Genomic DNA, 20,399 nt, shown 5'->3' with positions numbered 1-20,399 from the left:
AAGTTGCTAAAGAGAGTATTATAGTTTTGTTCACATAACGGTTGTTTGTAACACCCAAAACTAAACGAGTTAGATATGGGGTTATATATACCAAAGTGATCAGGGCGATGAGTGGAGTTCATGAGGGTTTTTGTACATATCTCGCAAACCAATAGAGCTATATAAACCAAACTTTATGCAGTCGTCTTTTTAGCCACTTCTTAATACAGTCCAAAAATTAAAGAAATCGGATAATAACCACGCCCACCTCCCATACAAAGGTTAGGTTGAATATTACTAAAAGTGCATTAACTCACTAACGAAAAACGTCAGAAACACTAAATTTTATAGAAGAAATAGCAGAAGGAAGCTGCACTCAGATTTTTTTACAAAATGGAAAATGGGCGTGGCGTCGCCCACTTATGGGTCAAAAACCATATCTCAGGAACTACTCGATTTCAATGAAACTTGGTTTGTTATAGTTTCCTTACATCCCAATGATATGTTGTGAAAATAGGCCAAATCGCTTCACAACCACGCCTACTTTCAATATACCAGAACTTTGAAGACGATCTGAATCGTTTACTTTACAATATATAAAGTAAGCACTGTGAAGATATCGGTGCAGAACTTTGCACAAATACTATGTTTATAGTGTGGCAGCCCCATTCTAAAAATTGCCGAAATCGGACCATAGGTTTTTAAGGTCCCATATATCGAACACGAGGACCTCGGTGCTTCTAACCTAATATTATGGTTTCCAACTTTCAATGGACTTTATACAATATATATGACGAATATGTGGGTCAAATTGTGTATTATATAACATTAATTAAGTTAAATAAATAAATTACGAGAGTATAAAATATTCGGTTACACCCGAACTTAGACCTTACATACTTGTTTCATCTTACAATTCATATATCAAGCATCAATTAAGATATCGGAACGAATGTGTGTCAACACCAATCTCAAAATGGCCAATTTCGAACTATATTTATCTATATAACGAAGTTTTCGATTTAAATAAGTACTTCTTTGGACTTTGCAACGCAGAGGAGATCTACATCTTCCTCTACTAGTTCTATACCATATATAATGAGGTGAATACTCTGTCTTAAGCAGCGTAGCCGTTTGAATACGACTTCGATTTTTGAATAATATTTCTCTCGAACACTGATATAACCACTTTTTCTGGCAGATTTGGAAATACTGGTTCTATTCGTCGAGAGATAATTCTCTAATTTAAGTCACAATTTGGACTTATGTGTCTCCGTACCAAAAATTGTTAAAAACGGGTCTTGATGATGGAATTAGGTCCAGGAATTATCGTTTTCATGCGAAATTAAGTATTTCTCCAATTGGACTTTCCAACGCAGATGAGATCTACCTCTTCCTCTACTACATATAACCACTTTGTCGGGCAGATTTGGAAATACTGGTTCTATTCGTAGAGAGATAATTTTCTAATTTAAGTCACAATTTGGATTTATGTGTCTCTGTACCAAGAATTGTTAAAAACGGGTCTTGATGATGGAATTGGGTCCAGGAATTATCGTTTTCATGCGAAATTAAGTATTTCTCCAATTGGACTTTGCAACGCAGAGGAGATCTACCTCTTCCTCTACTAGTTCTATACCATATATACTGAGCTGGCTACTCTGTCTTAAGCAGCGTAGCCGTTTGAATACGACTTCGATTTTTGAATAATATTTCTCTCGAACACTGATATAACCACTTTCTCGGGCAGATTTGGAAATACTGATTCTATTCGTCGAGTGATAATATCCATAATATAAGTCGCAATTCGGATTTATAAACATATCTCTTAATTGGGATCAAAATCATGTACAGTCATAGATAGTAATTCAGACCTCTACTCCTTATTTTTCTGTGACGTAGGAGTTAAAACACTATTTTTAGAATATTAGATATCAAATGTTTCGTCAGACTATTATTTCCTTCCTTTAGTAGCTTAAGGTTAAAATACTACTTATAGTCGCTTCGTCTAACGCAGCTTACTCTACTTATGTAGGTCTTGTGTGTTTTTAAAACCTATCCATCATTTTGTGATGACCATAAACTCCATTCGTGGTTCTAAGTTGTTTAGAATTAGATCTGGTAGGTAGGGTAATACGGTTAAGGTATACCTTATCCCAATACAATATTTTTTTAAGGGGATAAATAACTATTTTCTATTGGATCTTCAGAATCAAGCTTTACACTCTTTTGTGAATTTAAAAAACTGACAATTTCGCAGAAAAATAAAAGCACAATTAATTTCTCAATTCCTTAAGAAGGCAGCAACTTGAAATATATGAGTTCTTCAAGGGCCACTCTACAGAGTGCATGAAAACGAAATCTGAAATAGGTCAGCAGTAATAAGAGCCACCGTATATATGCTTGTAATATTTTTATTAGTTCATTTACCAGCGGCTACTGGCGCTTATTGAGCTCAATGGATTTTTAAATGTTTGTGTAAACACTTTTGGACAATTACAGATATATTGAAATGTATATGGGAATACAATATGAAAAGAGAGACTTGTTGACTTGCTTGTTAATAAGAAGATACAATACTTACTTACTTACATACATTGGCATAAAAGTAAGAAAGTAGTAAAGATAAATAGGTGACGCAAATGTTAAATAAAAAAGCGAAGAAATAAAAACAAAAATAAAGAAACAAAAGCAAATTATGCCAGAATCTCCATAAGTTACGCTTAATGCGATTTGTTATTTTAAAAATCATTTAGAACAGTTATGTCGAGCCCGAGTAATAATTGCTTGCAAAAATAAGTACTTGAAGGTATATATTTTTGTGAATATTGCTGTTATTATACATATATATATATTTACACATATATATATATAGTGTTTAACTGTCGAGACATTCAACCACTTATGAATATTATCAGCTCAGAGTCACTTAAATAGAATAAGTGATAACACCGTCTGCCCATCTTCTTGGAGCATGATTAACAAATGTAAAAACAAATTATGTTTCTGTGCTATTCTTCTGATGATTTTTAAGAAATCAAAACCTTATTGTTTATTAATTGTTGTTATAAATTGTTTATTGTTTACTGATTGTAGGGTGCTTAGATTGTGAAACGGTTTACTGGCGAAAGTTTTCCAAGAAGACGAGGTGGCCGAGTGGTTAAGGCGTTGGACTGCTAATCCAATGTGCTCTGCACGCGTGGGTTCGAATCCCATCCTCGTCGAATATCGTTTTTTGCCAATAATAACTTTAATTAAATATACAACTTTTCAATGATTATATATTTATTTAATGCATGCAAATCGAAATTACTGGTTTATGTAAAATTTCGCAGCTTTTGAACAAATAGAATGTATAAATATGTGTTAAATATTATGAATATGTGTATCATGTGCATTTTTGCATATAAATTATTTTATTAAAAAATATTAAATCTGGGTTTTACCACAAAAAAATTTTCAAGTAATCGATAATCGCTACTCATTCGTGAACAACTTAACTATAAGCTAATCTCGTATGCTTTCTTATACTTTAAAACTTCCAAACTTTAATATTACCTACTATTTTATTAATTAAACGAAATTAAATTTTATTTTAGAAAGCTTTCTTTTGTTTTTTTAAAATGAAATAAAAATTATTCGACGAGGATGGGATTCGAACCCACGCGTGCAGAGCACATTGGATTAGCAGTCCAACGCCTTAACCACTCGGCCACCTCGTCGTTATTTCCCAACCGACTCATGACCGTATTTCATAGGCGGCACTGCTTTACCAACAGAAAGTCGTCGACAATTTATTATTAATTGTAATTAAAGTAGAAATAGAAATTCGCATTTTTGTGATAAAGTAAATAAATATTATTTATATCGGTTATGTAAAACCATAAGTGTAAATTCATATATGGCACATAACACTCTAACACTATCAGTTATGTGTAATCTAACTAAAGAAGTATTTAAAGAAAAAATCTCTATTGGCCTTTAACTCAGACAATTTAAGATTCTTAATATCTTTTGAGCATCATGACATAATAACATCACTTCTAAAAATCTTAAAAATAGTACAGGCTAACCCGGTAAACCATTTTTTCAGTTGTATTAATTGATTAATGATGTATAATTCCTTTTTTACGATTAAATCATGTTTTAACTTATACTTCAAAAATAGCGCTTTCTCGCGAAGTCTTTCCAGAGATCATGCTCTAATAATAATCCATTGGGCAGGTCTTAAAAATATGGTTGGATGCGCAAGCAGTTCCATGTCTAATTCAGGTTTAATTTTGCGTTCGCTTTTATTGGTCTGTGATAATAACAATCATTAAATTGTGAGGTCTCGTAGCTCACCTTGATACAGAGCTTTCGCATGTTGAAATATTGATAAACGATAAGGCCACCGCGTTATTTTGATATCTTTAGAGTGTCGGCTATGACAAAAATCAAAAATTTAAGATTATCCGAAATTATTTCGTGGATGCTTTCGTAATGCTTTTGTTCATAAGAGCAAATTCTACTCGCTTTATCTACTAAACGACATAACTTTCATCAAGTCAACATGTGAGCTCTTTAAATCCGATTATTACTTAAAATATTAAAACTCGCGTCAGTTATAATACTGTCTCTTATTAACAAAATATCCGACTAAAGAGAAATGTGCTTTTCAAAGGGTCGATCTAACTACAAAACATTTGGCTTAAGCTAGTAACGTCTCTTATAGAAATTGCTCTGCTCTTGACGTCTGTATCCCATGCCTTTGTTACATGATTTATGAAATCCCTAAGCGTAATAACATATTTTTTGTTCGTCTCCACTATCCAATATAGAAACTCTTTTAAAATTCTGGCTCGATAGTAAAATTTTGTATTATGGCCGAAAAGTTCGATTTATGGAAGGAAATTTGTATGAAATTTGACTTCTATTGCCAAATCAAGTGTTCAAGTTATGGAGATCTTCGAGTTATGGAAGTTCTAACGAATTATGGTGCGGAAACGAATAAACTGTGAAAACTTGGTGGAATTAGAAAAGGCAAATATAATTCTCCATCCAGTTCATAAGTTCGGTATTTATAATAACAAAGGTTTGAAGCAGGTTTAAAAACTGATCACAGTACTACACCTTAAGCCCATGACATGTCTTTAAGATAATTGGAACGAATTCGGACTTTTATGCGAATAAGAACTGTACGACACAGCACCCCTTCGATATTATTTATGGGATGCCGCTAGAAGCAACAAATTCATGAACATTTTCATATGTAATTTTTTCACAACATCTCTCTATCATTTAAATTCTCTTCATCCGTAGAAACTGGCTTATTAGCATAATTGCTTAATAGTAGTAAGGGGCCATCCATAAATTACGTCACACGAATTTAAGGACTTTTTAACCCCTCCCCCCTCCTTGTAACAAGTTGTCACATTTTGAACTCACCCCCCTGACGTGACGTCACCCATTTTCCAATTTTATGGATTTATCATAAAATAAAAAAGCAGGTTATTCTAATTATTCTTATATTTATTGAATAATCTTTAATAAAATCAACATTTAGTTAAATATTAAAGTACAGAGACAACGAATGACTAGTCAAGAAATAATAGATACTTAATTATGCTGCTGCGTAATCGGCGTGGTACAGAGCAGCCAGTCGTCTAGCACCCAGGAGCGCAGCAGAGCGGGAAACGATATTGCCCTAAATTTTGAAATGTGATGTCACAAAGCTTTTGACCCCCCCTGCCCTTTGTCACACAATGTCACTTCTGAATGATACCCTGCCCCCCCTTCAAGGTGTGACGTAATTTATGGATGGCCTCTAATAGAAATAAAATGAAATTACTAATCTTTATTACAAATACTTGTCTCTGAAAGAAGAAATGCACTATCATAATACGTTTTCTAATTTTTATTTTTTTATTAACCTTATTAATTAATTTTTACAAAATTTAAACCATAAAAGATTACGTAACGATATTTCGATGTGAAAATTAAAATATTTTGAAAAGGAAAAAAAATTAATCGACGAGGATGGGATTCGAACCCACGCGTGCAGAGCACATTGGATTAGCAGTCCAACGCCTTAACCACTCGGCCACCTCGTCCTTGTAAACAACGCGCGCAGAGTTCTATTTTATTATTAAGCTATCTAGTCGCACGACTTTACCGACCATAATTGCTTCAATTTTCAATACATTGCTGCATTATAATAATGAACTTTGTGTTAAGCATAAAATCTAAATATTTTTTTGGAAAATTGAACAAATTTAAATAGTACTATAACTGCATAGAGTATTTGCTGCTTTTCATCACTTCTTATTGAAAGAATATATAAATTATTAGTGCTCCTGGACACTAAATACAAAAACATTTTTTAGTTTTTTGTTAGAAAACTTTATATCAGTTTATTGTATTTTATTTGATAAAAATATTTTCTAATGGACTGCAAACTATTTCACAATAAATAAAAATATATGTACCATTTAAATTAATGAAAACGTATGAAATGCAATATTTGTATGGCAGTTCAGATCTCCGCGTTCCGTTTATGTTGGGGTAAAAGTACAATGGTCTTCTTTGTTCCACAATAAAGCTAAAATAATTTCTAGTCATACACATACATATAAATAAGCTTGTGTTATTCCCTAATACACTGCTACCGAAACAGATGCCAATGATATTGCCATAACCAATACAATCACTTTCCCTTGAGCGCGTTGAGAATCAATCGGAATGCGCTATTGCAGGATAATGCCCAAAACGGCACAGATATTGCATTTGGAACGCCTGTTGGGAAACTCAATAGTCCGCCGAGAGGTTCAAAGCTTATATTCTCACTAAATACTATAACCGGTGCATAACGATTGCGTACAGTGATAATGAAGAGTGCCAATGAAATGATACTTTTTAGAAGGTAGCCTACTACAAGTTCGACGGAGGCACCTTTCAAACGCTGCATATTGCCTTCCGTGCGCAATTTGGATTGTATAGTTTTCAATTCATTTTCGGCACGCATTAATTTTACGGTATAGGTGTAGTGGCTTGTTTCAGTCGACCCTTGGCGTATACGTTCTACCTTTTCACGTGCTTCTTTTAGCTGCTGGTGCAGCTCATCACTGGAGGCAGAACCAGAAACGCATCGGAAAATTTTCGACAATTGTAACTGCAATTAAAATATTTAGTATTATTTGATATATATAGTAGTTTTAATGCCGGTGGCACTTGTTCTAAGTCACTCACCAGTTTAACCAAGTCGCCTACAATGGTCAACAATAGGCACAGTATTGCGATGGTTACGAAGAGGAACATTTTTACAATTTATGTTATGGAATATTATGGACAGATAGCGTTTAAGGCCAGGTGGGTAAATGTCGTTGTACTATTGTTATTTATTTAATAAACGTGATTTTAAAAAAATATTGAGTATTCTGCTTTGACTGCTCTTATTTCTGTTTTGGTCACAAAAATTCGAGGAGAGTTGCCGTATTGAAATAATTTTCTTTATTTAATAATTAAATATTTATTTTGTTGTGAAAACACATTAAATGCAACTCATTTAATGCTTATTTTTACAAATATTTTGACAAAGGATTTAAATTTATTAGTACTACTACATAAGAAGCTGAATTATTTCGCACTCTCACGGAAGTATATTATGCTGTCGTTTCCAACACTATCACATGTGTTTTTCACTTGTCTGTTTTATGCAAAATATGTTGATCACAACAAAAATAAAGATTGGGAAATATTTCGTTAAATGCAACATAATGACGGATCAAGTGCGCGCGAATTTAGTAAATTTACCTAAAAAATTTGAATTCCTCACAGCACCGATATCAAGGGGCTCACTGCGTGGTTTAAAGCGATGCTCAGGCTGTGGTCAGTTGAATGGTGTACGCAGTTCTGTATGTCGTAATGAATTTTGTAAATTAAGAAAAGATGCGCTTCGTACGCATATACCATTAGATCCCGTGCAGCTGGAATGTCTGGATAAGCAAAAATCACTATATTCCCTACGTAAAAAGGAACAAAATGCTCAACCTCGCAACTTTGTGTTAATTACAGCGCGAAGCAAAAGTGATACGTCAATATTTGAGTGCTACAACTGCAGCCCGGGTGTACCAAGTACTGCAGATCTTTGCAAGCATATTTTAGCTTGTACAACCAATTCAGATTCGCTACAGAAAGCCGAAGTCTTCACAATTTCCCGTGATGTATTGTGGAATTTGAATGGCTTAGATAACGAGCATAAGGAACGCCTTTGGAATATTTACCAAATCGAAGAAAGTAATGTGCCTGCCGTGCAACGCATATCGAATTCCTTATTTGTGGTAAAATGTGATTTGTCGAAGGTATTTCCTGCTGGACGGCTACATGTCACAGCTGTCAGTAATGGCAGTTCTACAAAGAAAGGCATATATTCCTGCTCGTGTAAAAAATTGAAAATAATTGTGGAACCTGATAATTCTGTGGTCATGCAAGAAGAGGTGTGTGATCACATTTTACTAGTTTTGGCGGCTGTTTTAAGTAACCGCAAAGGTAAAACGATATTTGGAAATTTCGCTAGCGCATTGAAATCATATTGGATGCCCACCTATATTGAGACGCCAATTGTAGATTCAACGCAGGAGGACGCACTCTTTGGTTTGAGCATAGATATTGGTGGAAACTTCGACCTGAGCGGTGGTACTAGTCAAGCAAACGATGATATTTTCATTTATAACAATGATTTCATGTCTGACGGGGTGAGTAAATAAAAAAATATAAATAATTTAGTTGTTTAATATAAATATGTATTATCTTTCTCTAATCTACAGAATATACCTGACTTCGAAGACATTATACTGAGCAATTCGACAAATCCTATAGCGCAATTACATAACCAGACTATAATGGATAATTCCATTGGAACAAATTCAAATACAAATCACAACGATATGTTACATCCCGGTGATCCGAATTTAGGTTTAAACTTTGCAATTACTGCCGAGGACATTGAAGATATAAAATTTCATGACGCACCCTTCATCAATGGCGTAAAAGCTTTATCGTCCTCAACACTGCCCAATAATGTGACAACTGCACATTTGGAGCTAAGTGATTGCAAAATCGAGTTAATGGACCAATTTGAGCTGACCGATCAGATAGATCTGTCCACAACTGATGACATCACGTTACAGCAGGAGCATACATGGCTGGGAAACGGTATAAGCATATTGGAAGCGCCTATATTAAATAATACAACGCCAAACGATAGTTGCACAAATGAGACGACCAATGTGGACACCTCGCATCTAACACATGCTACAACCATTTTCAATAATAACTCTTTATTGAAGTCCAATCATGTGGTTGAGGCACCACCTATCGAGTTACCCACCATTGCGGTGGTCAAAAAATGTCCAGTTAAAGCGTCAGAGTTGGCGCATAGTGTAAATACGCGTAAATTTCCACCATTACCCGGAAAGCGGTCGGTAATCGTTAATGGTGTAAACACTTTGGAGCAGCATCAAACAAATGAGGAAAGCGTCGCATCACATAGCGAAGAACCATCGCTAGCCTTCTCATCGTGGTTGGATTATGTCATTGAAGTAATCAATGAGAGTGTTGGTATTGTAGAAGAAAGAAGTGTGGAGCATACATTCCATGTACACGAGGTTTGTTAAACACTTTTAGTGTTGTATTTATACTTCATATTATGTTTATATTTTCAGGAAATATTTGCGCATTTTAGCAAAACCTTCAGCACCGGCGTTAAGCTCCGTATGCCCAGCAGCACAACGGTTGTAAAAACGGGCAAATACAAAGGGCTTATAAAGTATGTTTGGTACTTTACAAATGCATCAACGCTGCGTCGCATTTTCAGCACCAAAAATGTAAGTACCCTTGACCACATCCATGAGAGAGAGTTCTCCAATATTCATTACATTGTTTTGCTTTCAGATTTCGCTGGAAACCGAACGCGTGTTTGAATATAATACCGATGGTGAATTTGTGCCATATGTAACACCAGCCATTGTGCCCGCCACCAATGGCAAATACAAGCGTGTTTATCCCAAATTGTCACTATATAAGACACATATTTGGTTTGAATGTGGTAGTAGTGTAAGTTTATAACTTTTAGTTAATAAAAGTAAATTAAATTAATTTTTAAATTTATTTGTAGGAACATAAAAATAGTTTCAAGCTTGAGTGGCTGCCCAGTGCCTTTCCAAAAAGTCACCATGGCATATTGAAATTGGAATTCACAGTTGGTGTGCAGGATCCAGAGGAAATGCAGCGAGCTATTATTGGCAAATAAGTGCTGTTACATTGTTAAAGTATTATAGAAATATGTGCGCATTTTAAGCCTATGGAACACGTGATACTCATACTTGTATATATGTATATAAATATGCTAAACTTTGTTGAGATTACTAAAATAATAGTTTTTGTTTAAAGCGCGTTATTCATTAATATTAGTAACTTAATTTCGTTGCTAACTCTAATTAGCAATTTTTATTTTAAATTGTACTAAGCAAATTGGACTATTAAAGCATATGTTAATTTATTCATATATATGTAAGTGTGAAATGAATATATAAAAATTTTAAAGAAATTAAAATTAATGAAAATGAAACTATTTGTATAAGGTGACTGAATTATTCTTTTGGAATAGAGAAAACACGTATTTTATATGAGATTATTATATAAAAAATGTTTTTAAAAAAGAATTGTAATATTATTTTTTATATAAACATTTTTTATTTCTTTTTATAATTTTTTTTCTTTTTTTGTTATATTTTTTATAATTTTTTTTTAAATTTATTTTTTATATTTTTTAAATTTTATTTTTAATATATTTTTATTTTATTTTCTATATTTTTTTAATTTTATTTTTAATATTTTTTTTTATTTTATTTTTAATATTTTTTTTATTTTTATTTTTTTTATTTTATTTTTTATAAACAAATTTTTTAATCCAATTTTCATCAAAAAATGTTTATTCAATTTTATTTTTTAGTTGTATTTTTGTAAAAAAAATTAATTTCCCCCTCACCTCATAACTTACCTCTTTATAATAATTTTCAAATAAAAATCACAATTTTTTCTCATTTATTATTTTTTAGTTTATTTCATATTTTTATTCATTTCAATTCATTTTCTGTTTTCATTAATATAATATATATATATGTATATATACTATATTTATAATGTATATATGTTTTTAATTCTTATCTCGTTATGCTTAGCAGCTAAATAATTTCATATTTCATTTTCATGCTGTTCCCTTTGAATCTCTTTTATAATTATGTCGCCTGCATTGTGTTTAGTTATGTATATATGTATGTATGAATTTATTTATAATTTATAAATTATTTCACGTCAATACACAAATGCATATGCTTGTATGAATTTATGTTGTCTGCATGTATACGATTATACATAGTTTAAAGCTGCAGAAGAGCGCGAGCTTTAAAAGCTTTGCTTTATTCCGCCAGTCAGTACAGAAAAATAGGCATTGCATTGTAAATATGCTTGTGCAGTTTTTATGTTTTTTTCTTCTATTCCATATTTTACAAGATTTAGTGCGCACACAAGAAACATTCGAAACGTAACAGGAAAGTAATAGTGACAGTCGCAGTTGCTTTTTTGTTGTTCTTTTATTATGAATATGTTTTTTTTATTATTACTCTACTAAATCGCTTAGGCTACACAACTATATTTGTATGTATGTATGTATGTATGTATTTTACATCGACATGTAGATCACATTTTTCTCAATATTTAATTTAATTACGTTGAATATTCTGCTTAGTAATCTCATCTCATCTATATATCAAATTTGAGTCGTATTAACTGCTAAATAAAAATTTGTTTTTTGTTTTGTTTTGTTTGCTTTTTCGTTTGTGAACATTTAACACTTATGTATGTACAGCTGTATGTGTACTATTTTAAAGTTGAGACCAATATTTTGAAATTAATTGTGTTGACTGTAATTAGTAATTTTTTGTGGTTGTTGTAAAAAAAATCAAAATTAGTTTTTATAAAAAAAATGTTTGTTGAAAAAAATTAGAAATCGATTTAAATATTTGAAAATGAATAAATAAATTAAAAATTTGAAAATATAATTATGGAAAATATAAATTTTAGTTTTAGAATCAACTTGCTATTAAAAAATAAGCTTTAAAGATCTTGCCTACATTTGAGAGCAAAATATTCATATCCGCAAACTCGGTTGTTCCAGATGTCTCTCAATCTCGGCTAAGTGCTACGAAAAATATGCCGACCGATTACAGAAATCTTTATTTTCGAAAAGTATTTGAGCAGTATTTAATTTTTAGACTAGAAATATGAACAGTAGCACTCGTAGTGTGGAAAGAACGGTAGAAAGAAAGTTGTTGTCTATTTTTAGGCAATTTGGTAATTATTTACGACCGACACTGTATAAAATTTTAAAATTTTGAATATTTAAAATCTGATTTGTTTTTTAAATCACTTTCGAATCAATGTTGAACACATCGCTTGACTTGAAATTCACTCTAAATCTAGTCGAAAAGACTTGGTTCAATGGAATTTATTGTTTTTATGAGTAAATACCTTTTTAACTATATGACATTGTATACATAATGCATAAATTACTGTTTTTTAATCGCTGCTGTTTATGTATAATTTGCAGGTTATGTAATTTCATACGATTTATTATTTAATTTTTATATTAATTAATAGAATAAATAAAACTGAAATATACATATACAACGAAATGTAATGGTGAAGAGAGTGGCCATAATTTTTTAATACAGATAAAATTATTATTAAAAATTAAAAAATAAAATAAAATAAAAATAAAATAAGAATAAGAATAGTATATTGCAAATAAATTTTAATAGCTTAAGGGGTTAGGGACTATGATTTTCAGAAAGTCGTTTTTTGCATTTTCGTTAAATGTAATAATTTAAAAACAATTCTTTGAAAATTTGAAGTTGATCCGATAATTCCTTTTCGAGACATTTGACAAATAAGAAAGAGCTCTAGGGCACTCCAAAACGCTGGGGCGAAGCTTTAAATGCGTTTTTCTCAAAACTATGTTTTTTGAACTGGTGATAACGGCAATTCGAAAACCCTCAAATTTTAATGAAATTCATACAGCTTTTAGAATACATAATAATGATTTTTTTTTTCAAAAATTCTGATTTTTTAAGTCCAATTAACTGTTTTTTTATAGAAAAAAAATTACTGACGCCGCCATTTTGTTAATTTTTGAACAAAAAAAATAATAATTTAAATTTAAAATTAGAAAGGATTATCTATTGATAAAACTATTTTTTCTTACCCGATTGATCTTAGATGAATCTTCAAGGACTTATGATAGTCGCCCACCGCAAGGACCTTCTTTTTAGAACTTGGTCAACACAAACAGCTATAACTTTGAAATTTATAATTTTTTTTTTCAAATTTTCGTGACTTCAAGTCAAAACATTGTAAAATAACATGATGAAAAAAAAAAATTACTGAAAATTCAAATTTTTTCGTGTCTCTAACTACCTCTTAATCAGAACAAAAATTTTTATAACATTGAAAAATTTGATTTAAAAAAAATGGTTTGATGCTCAAAACCCCATTTACTCTCTATATTTCATATTTTAATTTTTTTAGTATTTAAAAAAAAATTATAATTTTCTTAAAATATTAATATTATTTCTTATTTAATTTTTAATCTCATGATTTGTGATTTTTTTACAATAAAACAAATATTTTGTTCACATAAAAAAATCTAAATTAAATAAATTAACTGTTAATAATACTCTGCAGTGTTTTATGGTTTCCGGCAATTAACTAACTGCAATTAGCTTGTATATTTAACATCTGCTTGTTAAAATTCGCGAATTTCCTTACATACATACAAATGCTGATCAAATATTCATATATATTTTCATATATATATATATATATGTATATATATATATGTATGTATATATATATATGTATGTGTGTCTCTGTAATTGTAAGCTTTTCTCACACCTTCGACGTGCCCACTAATTCATAGCTTACACATTTTGCAATCTGCAATCTTTGCACTTAGCTTAGCTACTATTTCTGTTTATATTTACTCATCATTTTACAATACATACACATGTTCACTGGTTAATTGCATTAAATGTTTTAAGTTTATTTTTAGTTTTAACTTTTTACAAATTCGTTCATTTAAATTGAATTCACACATTTCGTTTCACTTCGTTTACGGTTATTACACGCAAATATAACTAAGTTCTGTTTACAGCTATAGTATGAATGTATGTATGTATTTACAGTTAGTGATGATTTGCATTTCTATTCTATGCAGTGTTGTCTATATATGTATATGTGCAACTACAATTAGCAATCACGCGTGTGATTGCTTGCTTACCTAAAATTGAATAAATTTATGTTTAATTTTCATATTTTTTACTCGTGCAATTACTATTTAAATATTTTTTTTTATTAATTATTTTTTTTTTACTTTTTTACGGTGTTTATTTATTTCTCTTGTGCAAAACTACAAAAATGCAATCGCTCATTTATCATTATCATTATACCATATTTCAACGCTTCATTATACACTATACTATATTTTGCGCACTACACTTACTCAATACATACATACACATTTAATTAATGTTTAAACTAACTGTTAATATTTATTTATTAATTAAATAGTAAATTTCTTCAGTTGTGTAATTGTGTGTGTGTGTTCACATACATATACATATATATTTATGCTTAAATGTTTAATTTGCTTAGTAGTTTGCTAGTTTACAGTGGTCAAATTTACAATTGTACACAATATTCCGTCTTCGCTCTCTTTATAAATAATTTACTTATATACTAAATATATGTATGTATGTTTACAGTGTTTATCAACTAGTTTTATTTTCGTTCTAAATTTCTTTTTCTTTTTGTATTTGCTAGTTTTGCGTGACTTTTTTGTGCAATCGGTAACACTACTTTTGAATTTTTCATTTTTTGTTTTTTGTTTTATGTTCATAAATATGCCTTTGTGCTGAAAGGAAAAGTATGAGGACGGACGAATATACACAAATGAGAAACAAGACAAGGACACTCAGTAGTTTGACATTTAATTTAAATTTTGTTGTGCAAAGTAGTATTTATTTTTATTTTTTTTTATGTGCAAAATAATAACCTTTCGACATGTAAAGATCCATGTGAAAATAAATATATATTTATTTTGTTGTTGTAATAAATTTTTATTGCTGGCAATTTCTAAAAAACTAGAACAATTTGTAAATAGAATTTCTTTAATAAAATTTAAATTTTTTATTAAAAAATGAAAAAATAACAATAAAAAAATTAAACAAAAAAATATTAAAATATTATTTTTTTCAAAAAAAAAAATTATTACAAAAAAATTAAATAAAATTAACTAAAATCAAATATTGATTAAAAATTATCAAAAGTAAAATAATTATTGAATGAGACAACATTTTCTAGTATTAAAACACATTGAGCGCTTAAAAAATCGGTTAGAAATGTTTGGCAACATTTTTCGACAACATTGTGTCTAATTTGCACTCCTTGCTAAATTTTACAGCAGAAAATTAAAAACCAATGACTTGCAATATTGTGTTCGAAAGCTACTACTGTCGGTTTTAGCAAGAAAGGGTCAAATAGTATCCGCAACGATATAGAAAAATGCTGGCAACAATGTTGAGCAACATTTAACTAATTTTTTCAAATTAATTATTAATTCCGTGTAAGCGTATGTGATGTTTAAAAAATATGAAATTCGTTCAAAAGTCGTAAAAAAATTATTGAGCAACATTTCGCTGCAGCAACATGTATAGATAGCAGTTTTTTACAGTATATTTTTGAAATAAAGAGTAAAAAAATCTAAGCATTTGCATTAAATACGATTTTGATATTTGTTTTTACGAAAAAAATCCTTTCAAATACCTCAAACAGCTTATAAACAATGTTGCGCAACATTTTGCAACCCCACTTTTTAGCGAAATTTATGTATACAACTCCAAAAAAGTTATAACTTTCATTAAATAACTCCAAAAACAATAAATAACGAAAGCAATTTCATATATTTAATGTATTGAAATTTTAAATGTTGCGCAACATTATGCTGCAACATGTTAGCGAAGTTAATGTATACAACTCCAAAAAAGTTACAACTTTCTTAAAATTGCGCCAAAAACAATAAAAAACTAATGCATTTGTGCATTTTTAATGTATTATAATTGTAAATGTTGCGCAACATTATGCTGCAACATGTTGCAGAAAGCCAGTAACACGAAAAATGATGTCACTATCGCCAAAATTTTAAAATAAATTAATAAAATAAAATTTTGCTAAATTTTATTGTGCAACGTGTTGCTAGCAACATTTACCAATATTTGTTTTATGCTGCTTCGAACCAAATCGTGCATCTGCCAGCAATATTTTTGCATTTTTAAATATTATACACATAAGTTTTTGTAGAAAGTTCACGAAAGCGTCGTGCGAAGTCGCAGAAATTTACTTAGAAACACACAACAGTTAAACAATGCAACATACGAGTATGTATATGCATTTGGTGGTTACTTACGAGTACTAAACACGCAGAAATCAATAAAGTGCATGCATTTAAAGTTGTATGATATTTCATGCTTTACTTTGCATATAAGTATATATTTTTTTGTTTTATTCTTTATTTAACATATGAGATGGATTTTGTTTTTGTTTTTTGCTTTTTTTGTTTGTTTGTGAATTATGACTATACAATTGTGGGCGTTTGCACGCTTGTGATGCTGATAATTAAATATAATTATATTAATTTGTTTTTCAATAATTTCTCTTTTGTATTTTGCTCGGTATACATACGCTCATAAGACTAAGACTGGGTGTGTGTACGAAACAGATGGGTTAAAAACCATTTGTAATACAATGTACGCGACAAAACTTAGTTTCTACACATTATTGGCTTATAATATATGAAACAATTAAACAATATATTTAATATAATATAAATACGTTTATAAAGTGTGGTTTTGTTTGCTTTTTCAATAATTTTTTTAACCATTTATTTATGGCGAAAGTATATAAAAGTTTGCGACAAACTTTTGAGGACAACCCTAATGCGCACATAATAAATTATTGCAACTAAATTTTTATTTTTTTTTTTTACATAAATATATGATAGTAAGTTAATTAAATTGTAATAAATATAGCGTTCAAATATTTTAAAGCAAAAGTTACAAAATTTATAGCTTAACTGTAAACAGTAATTACTTAAAAATATGATTATTTAAAAATAAATATTTTACTTTTCGCTTACGCAACAATATTGCGCATGCGCAGCACAACATTATGTACTGTTATTTAAGCAGCAGTTGACTGCCAGTTTCGTTGGAAAAATTTACAGTGATGCCTAACGGTTTCGCGAGCATTTGTTTTTCACATTTCTTTGTTGTTTTTGCTTTTTAACTTATATTTTTTATTTCATTTAATTTGCATAAAAATAATTTGTTAGTCTATTTATAAATTTCACTGTTGCCTTACTGCCTAAAACTTAGTGGCTACTAATATTTATATGTAATTTTAATTTAATATATTTATACATATATATTTATATTTATATTTATATTTTTAATTTTTTATTTTTTTTTTGTAATTCTAACCTACAATATCTAAACTTTGAGCATCTGTAACAGTCGCTGCTTTAGTTGTTGTTAGATTTGTCAATTGTGTTGTATTAGTATTATTAGCATTTAATAAACCGTTACCATTACCATTACCATGCAAAATGGTTTCAATATTATTCCCATTACCATTACCATAACCATTACCAGTGTAATTAGACGTGGCATTTGACGAAGTTAAAGAAGTGTTGGATGAGGATTTTGTTAACGGTGTTGTTAAGGAGTTAACATCAGCCATGTTGCAAGTGTTATTCGCATAGGCGTTGGGATATTGTGGCGGTGGCGGGGGTAATAACGGAGTTAGACCATCAATTGTGTCATCCGAGCAGGGTGTTGATGTTGTTGAATTCACATCAGCATTCGAATTTAGTGGATCCAAATTGTGTTGTTGTTGTTGCAGTTGTTGATGCAGGTGTTGTTGTTGTTGTAGAGCCACAACAGGATCATTATCGAAAGCGGGTGGCGGTGGCGGTAGCGATGTATAACAATCGATGCCATTGGTTGTTGTCACGATTGGATTGCCATTCGCGCCATACAATTGTAGTTCCGCAACAGCGTCCGTTAAAGACGATAGTTGTTGTTGTTGTTGATTATGTTGATGTTGGTGCAGATGAGTTGGTTCATATTGATGTTGTGGTTGTTGTTGTGATTGCAAATTATTTACAAGAGAAAACCGTTCACCATTAGTGGAAATAGCAGCAATGGAAGTGGGTGTTGTTGTATTTGTTGTAAAATGATTTGTGGAAACGGAATCGGTATTGGTTGTGGTTGTGTTGTTGGTATTGGTGTTGGTATTGGAGGATATACAATAAGGTTTTGTTGTTGTAGTATGTTGGTTAGTATTGGTGTTGGTGTTGGTAGTAGTGTAGGCATTAGTAGTAGTATTAGTATTAGCGAAATTTTCATTATAATTAGCATTACCAATTAGATTAGCATTACAAGTGTTAGTGTTGATGATGTTGCTGTTGCTGTTGTTGGTCGTCATATTTGTCAAATCCGGTGTTGTTGTTGTAAACATAGGCGTACAATTATTGTTCACAGCGTTTGATGTTAGTGGTGCTACTGGTGATGTTGTTGCTGATGCTGATGATGATGGTGTTGATGGTGATGGTAGTGTTGTTGTTGTTGGTGGTGGTGTCTGTGAGTTTATTTGATTTGTTGGTGGTGAAGGTGTATATTGAATTGGTGCAGATGTGTTGGTGGTTGTTGTTATTGGTGATTGCGACTGCTGCATGTGTTGTGATGCATAATGAGGTGGTTGTTGTTGGTGTTGTTGATATTGTAAATTATTTGCGCTCGTATTGGGTGTCAGCGTTTGTGGTGCTGTCAATGTGCCACCACTAGTATCAGCAGTTGTTGTCGGTGTAGTAGCTGTTGCAGTCGTTGTTGTTGTTGTTATAGTGTTTATTGTATAATTTGTATGCAAATTGTTTGTGGTGTTGTTGGTATTATTACAAGCATTTGCAATGGCATTTGCATTTAGCACATTTGTATTACTAATACTATTACTATGATTTACGCTACTACTATTATTATGATAGACCAAATTATTGCAATTTTGCTGGGCATTTATATTACCATTGCTACAGATTTTACTGTAGAGATCCGGCGTGGCCGTTGTCACATCCTCGAATTCGGTGCGCAACGCTGTGCGTTCGAGCAATTGCAGATTGCGTGGCAAAAACGACAATATATTGTAGATGAGACGTATATCCTCGCTGGAGGTCCAAACGCCCGGCCGCTTGTTGTGATAGAGCTTGGCGTACTGGTAGATGCTCGCCGTGCTGCAGTATTCCATCTCCATCGCCAGGGACGAGATGGCGCAGAAGGTGCACGCTTGGGCGCCGCCATATCTGTGTGGTGAATTTGAGTGTGGTGATGGTGAGTACGGTGATTGTTGTTGATCGAAGATTTGGTGAATAGATTGTAACCGGAAATGAAGAGAAAATTAATTTGGGTTAGTGGAAAATTCCAAATATTTTGGGAAACAAATTCAAATAGTAATAACAGTCAAATACTCTCTTGTCAAGAAATTTCCATTTTGAAATTAGAAGAAAGTTTCGGTTCTATTCTAAATAAGCTCATTAAAGTGATATATACCCTCTCTAAACTATCTCAATTTGATTATGCCAGTTTAAGTGATTTATACCAGTTGCTTGTTCGATTCGCCACACTTCAAAGTTTGGCAAATCGAAGACAGCTGATAATCGCTGCGCTGTTTGATCAGTTATAGTCTTATACAGTTTTACAACAGCTTTACAGCCTTAGACACTCTCTTCAAGACAGTATGACTCTGAATGTCCTAAATTTCTGCTTTTGGTATAAAACTTTTTAAGCGTCACTGTAGATCTCGCAATGAAATTTCTCTATAGTTTGACACTGAATAATCCTTAGAACCTTATCCATCTTACGATTTGATAGAGTTCTTACTTGTTTCAAGCCACATTCGTAAGGCTTGATCTTAAGAAAGCTCAGTAATACATCTGCAATCAATATTAACTACACGAGATATAGCGTATTTGGACCTCGAATGAGTCACTAAAGATTGATTCCATTGCTTCAAAGCCTTAGGGTTTTGTGGTTAAGCCAACTATAGCACCCATATTACAAAAGAAAGCTCAAAAATGTAACTGAAAACAAAATTTTCTTACTACAGTAGAGTTCCAATGGCATAACGGTACGAAAAGAGTGATTGAGCAGGGATTCTATACAGATTTCTGTGATATCGTGTGCCTACAAGGGTACTGCGAGGCCATGTATATATACTGT

At 31.4% G+C, this 20,399-nt stretch overlaps 3 protein-coding genes and 3 non-coding genes across 11 annotated transcripts in view; 2 read left to right on the top strand and 4 right to left on the bottom strand.

Annotated features, from left to right (window-relative positions):
- The first annotated feature begins 3,121 nt into the window (after positions 1-3,121).
- On the top strand, positions 3,122-3,203 carry Trnas-gcu (transfer RNA serine (anticodon GCU)). The gene has a single exon. It is a non-coding gene; the product is annotated as a tRNA-Ser (tRNA).
- Positions 3,204-3,619: 416 nt separating this feature from the next.
- Trnas-gcu (transfer RNA serine (anticodon GCU)) lies at positions 3,620-3,701 on the bottom strand. The gene has a single exon. It is a non-coding gene; the product is annotated as a tRNA-Ser (tRNA).
- A 2,288-nt stretch (positions 3,702-5,989) lies between these two features.
- On the bottom strand, positions 5,990-6,071 carry Trnas-gcu (transfer RNA serine (anticodon GCU)). The gene has a single exon. It is a non-coding gene; the product is annotated as a tRNA-Ser (tRNA).
- Positions 6,072-6,351: 280 nt separating this feature from the next.
- LOC105219056 (guided entry of tail-anchored proteins factor 1) lies at positions 6,352-7,452 on the bottom strand. The gene is made up of 2 exons (XM_011194981.3): positions 7,207-7,452; positions 6,352-7,129 (listed from the first exon to the last, which is right to left on the bottom strand). The coding sequence occupies exons 1-2, from the start codon at positions 7,273-7,275 to the stop codon at positions 6,665-6,667; spliced, it is 534 nt and encodes a 177-aa protein (XP_011193283.2). The 5' UTR covers positions 7,276-7,452; the 3' UTR covers positions 6,352-6,664.
- A 198-nt stretch (positions 7,453-7,650) lies between these two features.
- LOC105219053 (uncharacterized) lies at positions 7,651-10,517 on the top strand. Its single transcript, XM_011194979.3, has 5 exons — positions 7,651-8,711; positions 8,784-9,623; positions 9,681-9,842; positions 9,910-10,071; positions 10,133-10,517. The coding sequence occupies exons 1-5, from the start codon at positions 7,671-7,673 to the stop codon at positions 10,265-10,267; spliced, it is 2,340 nt and encodes a 779-aa protein (XP_011193281.3). The 5' UTR covers positions 7,651-7,670; the 3' UTR covers positions 10,268-10,517.
- Positions 10,518-14,091: 3,574 nt separating this feature from the next.
- Positions 14,092-20,399, bottom strand: part of LOC105219052 (tyrosine-protein phosphatase 99A) — a 356,359-nt gene continuing 350,051 nt past the window's right edge. For all 6 annotated transcript variants that reach the window (XM_054226223.1, XM_054226222.1, XM_029044749.2 and 3 more), the window contains one exon: positions 14,092-19,483. In XM_054226223.1, the coding sequence (XP_054082198.1) occupies positions 17,605-19,483 (1,879 nt within the window). In that variant the 3' untranslated portion in view covers positions 14,092-17,604. The remainder of the gene's footprint in view (positions 19,484-20,399) is intronic.

The sequence above is a fragment of the Zeugodacus cucurbitae genome, chromosome 2 (assembly GCF_028554725.1).
Source record: "Zeugodacus cucurbitae isolate PBARC_wt_2022May chromosome 2, idZeuCucr1.2, whole genome shotgun sequence".
NCBI classification, from domain to species: Eukaryota; Metazoa; Arthropoda; class Insecta; order Diptera; family Tephritidae; genus Zeugodacus; species Zeugodacus cucurbitae.
The sequence above is the reverse complement of the archived record's forward strand: the minus strand, read 5'-3'. Positions and strand labels throughout refer to the sequence as shown.

What these genes read in the sequence shown, in the direction of transcription:
- LOC105219056 (XM_011194981.3), bottom strand. Translation starts at nt 7,275, where the DNA reads ATGTTCCTCTTCGTAACCATCGCAATACTGTGCCTATTGTTGACCATT. An exon ending in TAGGCGACTTGGTTAAACTG is followed by an intron (nt 7,130 to 7,206) that starts GTGAGTGACTTA and finishes TTTTAATTGCAG; the next exon opens with TTACAATTGTCGAAAATTTT.
- LOC105219053 (XM_011194979.3), top strand. Translation starts at nt 7,671, where the DNA reads ATGCAAAATATGTTGATCACAACAAAAATAAAGATTGGGAAATATTTC. An exon ending in ATGATTTCATGTCTGACGGG is followed by an intron (nt 8,712 to 8,783) that starts GTGAGTAAATAA and finishes TCTAATCTACAG; the next exon opens with AATATACCTGACTTCGAAGA. An exon ending in GCATTTTCAGCACCAAAAAT is followed by an intron (nt 9,843 to 9,909) that starts GTAAGTACCCTT and finishes TTTTGCTTTCAG; the next exon opens with ATTTCGCTGGAAACCGAACG.